This window comes from Oreochromis niloticus, linkage group LG3 (assembly GCF_001858045.2).
Source record: "Oreochromis niloticus isolate F11D_XX linkage group LG3, O_niloticus_UMD_NMBU, whole genome shotgun sequence".
NCBI classification, from domain to species: Eukaryota; Metazoa; Chordata; class Actinopteri; order Cichliformes; family Cichlidae; genus Oreochromis; species Oreochromis niloticus.
In genome coordinates, this window is record NC_031967.2 from 48,545,601 (window position 1) to 48,556,071 (window position 10,471).

The following is a 10,471-nucleotide window of genomic DNA, read 5'->3' on the forward strand; positions in this document are numbered from 1 at the left end:
CGTGCCAGGGCACACCAACCAGACCCAAACCGTCAAGAACCTCAAGTCCCCAAGCCCAATCCAGACCCACCCAGGAGCAGCGCAGCTACCAGGTTGCAGCTACAACTTTGTCTGCTGGCACAGTCAGACCACACAGCCCTGCTGCATGCAGCTGGAGGACGGAATTGTACAACCCTTGGTGGTCTTTGAAAATTGACTTTAGTAAGTTTCAATTTCTTTTTTAATATAGATTAAATTTGTTGATTTAATTTGGGTTCATCTTTCCAAAGTAATTCAGAAATTGATGATTCCAGAGACCTAAACCAGTCTGGTGATGGTTTACTTGGGATAATTGAAAATAAATAGTTCATTCTTGGCAAGACCATCATTTTTCTTGAAGCAACCCATCCCATGACTGATATGGGCCAGAAAATTTTGCACTTTTTTAAAAGGTGGAATATGGTTTGATTTTGTTAAATCTGAAAGCTTAGGAGAAACATTCATATCTAAATATTTAATACTTGAGATTGCATTGGGTTGGAGGGTTATGAAAAGAGCAATTACTCTGAAATTTTACCCATCATGTTCTACAATCTTCCAAACATGGAAAGGACTGCACTGAGACAAGTTCAGAAGAAGCAGGGGATTCATTAGTTTTGTGAGGAGGAAGGTAATGTGTGTTTTAATCACATGATTCATATTATACATGTTATACGTGTATAACACATGTACATCAATGTTTGCTATTAGTTGTTTAACGTTAGCTTGCCAGTTAAGCCGCTGTTACGTCAAGTCTTTGTTTCCCCGGAAACACTTGAGTTTTATTTTGCGAATTCTATTTTCAGTAGTTTTTGTTTGTTTGTTTATTATTTTTGTAACATTTTTTTTCCATTTCCGTTGTCGTTTTTTTGTGTTTCTTTTGTGTGGTTTTGCACAGTTTTTCTATTTGCTGTTTTCTTCTTAAGTTGCTGTCCATCTGACCTCTCTGGACCAGTCAGTAGCTAACCAAAATGTGACTGAAATTAGAGTGTCAATGATGCTTAAGCTGTAGAAAATGGGTCTAGAGGACAGTTCATCTTCATCTGATGGAGAGAAACAGTAGGGGTGAAATGACAAATAACAACAGTGATATAAATGGTGAGGATTTGTTTATTATTCACTGTATTCATTACCTCCCAATGACCTTCTGGGAGAAGGGAGAGGGCCTCCGTCTTGGAAGAAGATCACCTTAAGGTTCCAAACAGGTGGAATCCTTTTATCCTAATGGATAGGAGGAGCTGTGAATGAGGACCTGAACAAGAGGATTGTTTTTGCCCATTAATCAATAACAGGAACAGCACTGTCACAATAACAACCATGTGTTAACATGCTGATGCATGAAACTAAGAAGGCAGACATGATAGATATGCAATGACTGCAAGTTGTATTAAAAGCAGCAGTTTGTTTTCTCCCCTTTGACAGTGATCTGAAACTGCGGGTAACTTTAATGTAACATAGCTCATTCAAATACTATTTTTAAATGTTTAGCATCGCTTCAGCTGCAGAAAGAAGCCACACAGGAAACACCCCCTGCTCACTGACTTAACGTTTGTCAGGTGTGCACATAGTGAGCAGCAAGACAGCATGGAGGTCAGAGCTCTGTGCATCAAACTGTGTAAGTACTTTATTCTTTTTCTACATTAGAGCTAAATTATAAATAGTTTAGTAAATTTAATAATGAGCTTTAGATGTAATACTTTTCTTTTTTTTAAATTTCAGAAAATATTTTCTAATTTAGTTGTGCCATCCTGAGATGTTATTATTATTGCACTGTAGGCCTCAATAATTTGTATAATCTATCTCTATTTTGTCTCTTCAGTTATGACTCTTGTGGTCCTTTGTGCACATGGTCAGAAAGTTGGCAAGTATCAAAAAAATGCTTGTTGATATGGATGTTGTTTAATATATTATATATATGTGGACCAAATATATTACAAGTAGGAAAAAAGTATTCTTCTGTGATCATGTACATAAAGAGTTATGGTGCACATTTTCAGTTCATTTTCCTTTTTTCCTGAAATGTTGTTTTCTCTATATTTAGATAAAAGCTCATCAATGAGTCTTTTCTTTTGTTCTTTTCTCAGATGCAGTGTCCTTTCGAATCAGTCCAAACAGACTGCAGTTCTTTGAATATGAAGCAGTAACATTTTACTGTGATGGGGTCATTTATTGTCAAGTTGTTCATAAATTCAAAGGGAAAATAAAATCATGTAGCAAAGCTAACATGAAAACACCAACAGGATCATACTGCACCATTTCAAATGTTTATCCAGAGGACAGTGGGGAGTACTGGTGTGAGACTGAAGGAGGGAACAGAAGCAACAAAATCAACATCACTGTCACTGGTATGTTTACACATACGGTAACAATGTTTTGTGATTTTAAATGATTTTAATATCACGTGAATCACAGACTTGTGTTATACAGTTGGTTCTGTGATCCTGGAGAGTCCTGCCATTCCTGTAATAGAGGAAGGAAATGTGACTCTGTGGTGCAGAAACAAGACGGCTTCTTCCAACTTCACAACTGATTTCTATAAATATGGACATCCCGTCCATAATAGCTCCACAGGAAACATGACCATCCACAGAGTTTCCAAGTCTGATGAAGGACTTTACAAGTGCAGCATTTCAGGAGTTGGAGAATCATCAGAGAGCTGGCTCAGTGTCAGAGGTGATTTGAAGCCTTTATAACCTTCCTGTTGTGTTGTCTGATTGTCCGTCCCTCAGGTTTTTAGAAGCTTTTAATGCCGGATATGTAACATTTTAAACATCATCTCAGTATGAAGAAGCTTGAATTAACATTTTATCTTCCGCTTAATTTTAAACATTTAGCAACTAATCCAGACATTTGCAATGATACAAGACCTTCCACCTGTGATGCCACACCTTGGATCATTTCCACAACTGTATTCGGTTCACTGATGTTGGTGGTGGGACTGTATCACTTGGGCAAATGTTGCTGGAAGAGAGGTAAAAAAAACAAAAAAAAGAAAACAATTGCTGCTACCTAAATGTTTTTACATGGATTACATTTATTGTGGTTAAGTTTAGTTGGTGCATAACGTTTGAAAAAATCTTCTTTCTCGATGGCTGTGTTGATACAGTTTTTTTTTGTTGTTGTTTTTTTTTTTCCTTTCTCCTGTCCATCAACAACAGTCAATGGTTCAGGCTCCCCCGACGATCAAACAGGTCAAAACACAAACACAGTGGCAGTATTGTCATTATACCATGAAACTGAAGGAAACTAGAAGATATATAATTTGAAATAGAAATGCTCTTATTGATTATTTGGATATTGTATTGAAGTTATGCTGAGTTTATTTTTTAATTCATTTATTTTTTGATAGGCTGAAGCTATAGACTATTTATTAAGCTAAGTAAGAGTCAGTGCCTGTTTTCATATATTTTGCTAACTTTTATTATTTTACAGTTTCCACAGCAGCCACTATTGAGAATCCAGTCAGAGAAATGTATGCTGTTATAAGAAAAAAAAACAGGAAGAAGAAAGGTATTTTATAAAACGTTTTAGAACTTCTCTCTAAATTGACAAGCAGGCAATTATAATTAGTTTTCTTGTTGCTATGACCGGCATCTTTGTTTGTATATGTAATTATTCATACATTTGGAGATTTTAGTGATAATTTTCAATGTGTAGGATATTTTTATTGGCTTTGTTCCATGTTCCCGGCCAGGCCCCATGGACTAAGGCCCAGCCACCAGACGCAGGGCGGGGCCCCGGGCAGGGTGAACTGTTCCCTCGATTGTCTTTTCATAGGGGTCTTCTGAATCGCTCTTTGTCTGGTCCCTCACCCAGGACCAATTTGCCATGGGAGACCCAACCACGGGGCAAAAGCCCCCAGACAAGGACATTGTAGGGCTGTCTTGGTTGACACGTCTCTGTAATGTTGCGTGAAGATCAGGGGCAGTACCCCTGGACTGGCAGACCAGGGTGGTGGCCCCCGGAGGGTGTGTTTCAACTACAGGGGATTCACACTCCTCAGCCTACCTCGGGACGTCTATGCCAGGGTGCTGGAGAGGAGAGTCCATCCGTTAGTTGAACCTCGGATACAGGAGGAACAATGCGGTTTTTGTCCTGGTCGCGGAACACTGGACCAGCTCTTTATCCTCTCGAGTATAATTGAGGGTGCATGGGAGTTTGATCAACCAGTCTACATGTGTTTTGTGGACTTGGAGAAGGCATTCGACCGTGTCCCTCGGGGGGTCCTGTGGGAGGTGCTCTGGGAGTATGGGGTGACTGGCCCATTGTTACTGGCTATTCAGTCCATATATGACCGTTGCAGGAGCTTGGTCCGCATAGCCGGCAATAAGTCAGACTTGTTCCTGGTGGGTGATGGGCTCCGCCAGGGCTGCCCTTTGTCACAGATTCTGTTCATAATTTTTATGGACAGAATTTCTAGGCGTAGCCAAGTGGCGGAGGGCTTTCACTTCGGTGGTCTCAGGATCTCATCTCTGCTTTTTGCAGATGATGTGGTCCTGTTGGCTTCATCAGGACCACATCCGTACCTCCAAATCTGAGGCCATGGTCCTCAGCTGGAAAAAGGTGGATTGCCCACTTCGGGTCAGTCCCAAATGGATGAGTTTAAGTATCTCGGGGTCTTGTTTACGAGTGATGGGAGAAGGAAGCAGTGCTTTTCTGCCAGAGACAGTATTAAAATGAATGCTACTTGTCTGATTATTTGTCTGAATTTTCTTGTGTTCCACAGTCTGCTTTGTGTACTTCCCATTCTGTATTTTCAAAGAGGCAGAGGTGCAGGTTGCTTCCCAGTCTGCTTCCAATTCGGCACCTCTGCCTGTCAGCTCGTTATGGGCTCTTGCTCTTGGCCCGCGCACCTGTGCTGATTGCCACCACCTATTAATGATCAGTCTGGGGACCTCTGTAACTATTTAATGCTGTGGCACGGAGCAGTTAGTTGCAGGAACGTTGAACTTCCCATGTTTGTTCTCCCACCTCATTCTTAGAAATCGCTCTTTGTTTACTCACCTGTGTAACTAACCTGTGCCCTCTCTATACAGATTTCCCCAGACCTGGTGGTGGACGCTCCCGTGTGATTTCTGTGTACGGCAGCGTGAGTCGAGATCTGGATGAGAGTGGCTGAAGAGGAGTGGTGGTGATTGTGCTGTGTGTGGATTTCCTTCCCTCTTCCCCCTGGACCCTAGCTGTGTATATATATATAGATAGATAGATAGATATGTATATCACTGTGGTTTACCCTTTTTCTAAATAAACTGTCACCTTTCTGCTTACCAGGACTCGTTCTGTGTGTGAGACTGTCCATTAGCAATGACACCTATGCTGAGGCTAGCAAGGAGCAGGCCCATCCCTCCACCCATACCCGCTTCTCGGGTGGGGACAGCTGGTGTTTAGCCAGTCTTAGAACCCAATGACAGTGCTCTGCGCTGCTGGCCACACGGCCAACCTCCTGAACTGCTCTGTGTAGGCCACTGGCTACGTGGCCAGCCCCCTAAACTACTTGTTCTTTGTTTGGAACTCTAATGGTCCTAATGACCCAGTGTTTTTGTCTTTTTGGACTTTGTTTATTATTGTGCTGAGCTATGTGTCTTATTCTTTATTTGGTATTGTTTAGTTTCCTTCTGCTTGTAGTTTAATCATGTGTATTTCTAGTTCTTAGTTACTTATTTATTTAGTCTGTTCTCTTTTGCGTCCTGTTTGTCTTGGTCTTGACTCTGTTTGTCCTCCCCAGCATCTCCTGTGTCAGTTAGTTGTATCTCACTGTAAAGTCTGTCTTGTCACCTTGTTTTGTCTTGTTCGCCGGTTTCCCATTCATGTCTCTGTGTATCCGTCCGGTTTCTGTCATGCTGTTTGTCCCTCACTCACTCCCCATTATTTTGGTGGAGAGTGAGTGAGTGACAGTCTTTTTTCGTGTGCACATGTTCAGGTGTTTTCCCTCTGCCTTGATTCCCTCTTGCATATACATGGTCTTTCTTTCTCTCTCTCCATCCAGTGTTACAATCTCGTTCTTGCTCCATATTTTGCCTCTTTGGATCTCCGAGTTCTTGCCAGTTAAATTATTGAAATTTAACTTATAACTTATAATATAAAAATAATATAAATATGCTATAATATACATTTAACTTAAGTTAATTATTCGAATAAAGCTGATTATAAGTTCAGTTCAGCCTTTGACTCCCTCATATTGGGTCCACAACTCTTCCTGCGAAACACAGCATAAGATGGCAAGTTTGCACTGAAATGTGTGTCTTCACTATAAAGCATTGTTTTTATCTTCTGCAGTAGAATAATTTTGTATTCAAAATGTAGAGTAACTGTTTGATTAAATAAAGAAAGCAGAAGAATAATGAACCCATTGCTGCTCTAATCCAAGTATAAGAACAAGGTTAAACAATACAAGTTTCACTAAAAGCAGCATCAGACTGTCTTTGTGTCAGGTGACCTGCCACAACACCACATCTTGTTCTCCGAAAACTATTTAGAGTTTTTTCAAATTAGTCACACAAAGAGAGTATGTCGGTCTGCAGCAAGACATCATGGAGGTCAGAGCTCTCTGCATCAGACTGTGTGAGTACTGTCTCCATTTATACATTAAAGCTAAACTATAAAGATGTTGGTAACGTGAAAATGTTGTAATATTTTGAAGCTAACATACTCAGGACCCTTTTGGTGGCACATTAGAGATGTAACAAATACGATTTTTAGCCGCAAGATTCAACCAGTTTGAAAAGTGAATATGCTAATTTATATTTGTGTTTCTGGCTTATCAGTAATGATCATCATGGTCCTGCTCTGCCCACATTCTCAGAAAGCTGGTGAGTATAATCTGTTTCTCACTGATATGACCATTATTTTCATTTTTAGTTTGAAGCAGTAGGCAGTTTAGAAGAAGTAAAAAAGGGTGTGCCAGTTTAGCTCAGAGTACAGTGTCACAGGCTGGCGTTCAACTTTGGGCCCTGTACTGCATGTCTTGTCGTTCTCCCCCCAGATTCGGGGTTTAATCCCGGGAAGATAATAGCCGATTATGTTATGTTATGATCCGGTTATGCTCTTATCCAGTCATGATGAAGATTTTATTTGCTGTTATGCTTTCCATTTGTTTTACTGTAAGAGTAACTCCAGACGTTTTTGAATTCATCAGTAAACTGCATCTGTCTCCTTTTCTTCATCTAGATGCAGCTTCTCTTCATATCTTTCCAAACAGATTACAGTTCTTTGAATATGAAGCAGTGACATTTTACTGTGAGGGGGTTGATTATTGTGAAGTTGTGCATAAAGTCAAAGGGAAAATAAAAACATGTCCGAAAACTAACAAGAGAACACCGACAGGATCATCCTGCACCATCACAAATGTTTATCGTGATGACAGTGGGAAGTACTGGTATGAGACTGAAGGAGGGATCAGAAGCAACAGTATCAAGATCTCTGTCACTGGTGTGTTGGCAGTGAGACAGTATTTTGTGATTCATTTTTATTACATTTAATATCAACCTAAATCTCATGTTACTTAGCTGGTTCTGTGATCCTGGAGAGTCCTGCTGTCCCTTTGATGGAGGGAGAAGATGTAGCCCTGGGCTGCAGAAACAAGACGACTTCCTTCAACTTCACAACTGATTTCTATAAATATGGACTCCACATCAGCACCAACTCCACACAAAACATGACCATTCACAGAGTTTCAAAGTCTGATGAAGGATATTACAAGTGCAGCATCTCGGGAGCTGGGGAATCACCAGAGAGCTGGCTCAGTACCACAGGTGAGACAATGAAGAAGTCTTTTTTTCTCCCTTTTAATGCCAGTAGTATTACAACTGTATTTGGTAAGTCATGTCATGCTATAAAGACACTTAAGTTATTTCTATTCTGTCAGACAAAATCAGCAGAAATTTTAGTCTAACTCATGGGGATTAACTAACTTTGTCCTCTAGTGGATATTGGAGGAAATGCATCTCTGGCAACTTTTCAGCCCTTGAATTTAGCAATATTAAATGGAGATCCAAGGTAAATAACCAAGGTGACGACATATACTTAATTCATTTCTATCATCTCTCCAGTCGATCACTTGAAAACTCATCACACAGACGCTGAGACAGACCCGTTCTCAGAGGCCAGCTGTCATATCTACCTCATCTTACGGACCGTGTCCACCATGGTGATGGTGGCTCTGCTGCTGGTGGTGGTGGGACTTCTTAACACTGGGAAATTCAGAGTCACAAAAACTAACTCAAGTTCAGTCTCATGTAAATGTAAATGTCATATTACTGCAGGCAGTGACAGGAATGATTACAAGTAGCACAAATAGACAATAGAAAGATGTACCTCATTACTTTACTTTACCTCGCACTCTATTTTTAAGCTTTTAGAAGCAGATACATCATGTGCTGTGACTGCTTAGACACAGAGTGGTTAGGAGTGTTTATATCTATATATACACATATATATACATATACATATATATATCTACATATATATCTACATATATATATCTACATATATATCTACATATATACATACATACATATATATCTACATATATACATATACATACATATACATATATATATATATATATACATATATATACACATATATATATATATATACATATATATACACATATATACATACATATATATATATACATATATATATATACATATATACATATATATATATATACATATACATATATATATATATACATATACATATATATACATATATATATATATATATATATATATATATATATATATATATATATATATATATATATATATATATATATATATATGATTTTTTTTTAAACTGTTGGCAGTGGTCAAAATTTGTGGTCTGAAATTCGTGCATGTCAGCGCTCACTGCATCAAACTCTGGGAGTTCTGTTTGCATTTTCATTATCAATTTCAAATGTAGAGATAACAATTAAGTGACAATTAATGTTGTTAAAATGCTGTGATGTTGGTGACACCCCAGAGCCAGACCATGTGAAGTTGGGGTCCTGAGGGTAGTGCCGCACTCCCCATGTTAAAAGAGAGACAACACAGAACATTTTGCAAAAGGCAAAATACAAAAAAAAAAAAAAAAAAAAAAAAAAAAAACAACACAAAAAGGGAAACAATTACAATTTTAAAAATGTCTTTATTGAAGAAATGTGTGATAAGTAATAAGTATTCATTATCCAATTTATATTGATGCAGAGACTCATACCTCTCACTGATGAATGTAGTCATAGACATTTTGAACACTAATCAATTTCCTAATTGCCCCTCATGAAGAAATTATTACCATTTAAGCAACATTTGGAGTATTATAACCATGTACCTGGATGATGGTGATACGTTGGCCTAATATGAACCTCTGTAATATTTTTGTGTCTATAATTGAGCTATTTGTATATATTGAAGCTATATTTTGTAAACTTTCTAATGTATTGCAATATTGAATTAGTTCACTCTGTTACTGTTAATGTCTTGGAGCAACTGTAACCCACATAGGGATTATTAAAATATTATAATTCTGGTTCTATTTTATTTCCAGCCATTCACACAAACACTGTTTTTGTATCTAACATTCATACTCTGATGAACACAGACCAAGTCAAGCATTAGGATCTTTCCCAAGGTCACCCCACTGACTGCTACATAGATTGGAATAAAGAACAGTATTCCTATGCCTTGTTTACTTACTGATCCCATTTATCAGTTCAACTTGCACTTGCACTACAATCAGCTGATTTTCGTTCATATCCCAGAGAGAAAAATAGTGACACTTTTTACTACTATTATAAGTAGCGTAATGGTGAAGTGCAAACTGGACAAAAAAACTGCATTAAGCAGTATGTTAACATAACTTGGTTCTTTGCAACAATCTATACAGACAGCATGCAATGCTTAGCTAGCCAAGAAATAAAAGTGATACTAAAGCTGAGTGAATGCCTACCCTAGTCCAGCAGCCAGACTGTGAACTTAAGCAAGTAAAGAATGGATGGGCCGCCTGGCTCCAGTTTCCATTTCCACTTGTTCTTGGTTCTGAAACAGAAAGATTGTGGTGATCACTTTGTGCTGGTTTTCATCTTTGCTTTGTACTGCTGGCTTTGTGTTCATAACTAAATACCAAAGACAAATATCATATGTGTGTCCTCATTAGGATAGGGATTTGTGTTGGTGTGTAGGACTGTAGCCTATAAGTTTATATTGTTAAATAGTAATTATGAGACAGTATGTTTCAGGTTATTTTACAGACAAATGCATATTATATTCACTAATGCACCACATTGCTTTTAAGAAAAGTGTTTTAAATGTGTAATATTACATTTTTCTGAGTAATAGCTCCAAAAAGATGTGAAATACCTCCAGCATACACAGCCATCTAACCATACAGCAGGTAACTCATTTGCAAATGTAATGTCTTCCACATGCTGCTTAGTGATGGTGGTGACTGTCAAAGTGGAGCCAAT

General features: G+C 38.5%; 2 protein-coding genes across 2 annotated transcripts; both read left to right on the plus strand.

Moving 5' to 3' along the window:
- The first annotated feature begins 1,598 nt into the window (after nt 1-1,598).
- Nucleotides 1,599-5,415, plus strand: LOC102082124 (Fc receptor-like protein 5). The gene is made up of 8 exons (XM_025903196.1): nt 1,599-1,633; nt 1,838-1,879; nt 2,103-2,363; nt 2,446-2,691; nt 2,853-2,990; nt 3,177-3,209; nt 3,451-3,528; nt 5,055-5,415. Exons 1-8 carry the CDS (start codon nt 1,603-1,605, stop codon nt 5,135-5,137), a joined length of 912 nt encoding a protein of 303 aa, XP_025758981.1. The 5' UTR covers nt 1,599-1,602; the 3' UTR covers nt 5,138-5,415.
- Nucleotides 5,416-6,532: 1,117 nt separating this feature from the next.
- On the plus strand, nt 6,533-8,392 carry LOC109198426 (Fc receptor-like protein 5). Its single transcript, XM_019353896.2, has 5 exons — nt 6,533-6,579; nt 6,783-6,827; nt 7,186-7,446; nt 7,524-7,769; nt 8,067-8,392. Exons 1-5 carry the CDS (start codon nt 6,549-6,551, stop codon nt 8,303-8,305), a joined length of 822 nt encoding a protein of 273 aa, XP_019209441.1. The 5' UTR covers nt 6,533-6,548; the 3' UTR covers nt 8,306-8,392.
- The last annotated feature ends 2,079 nt before the right edge of the window (nt 8,393-10,471 follow it).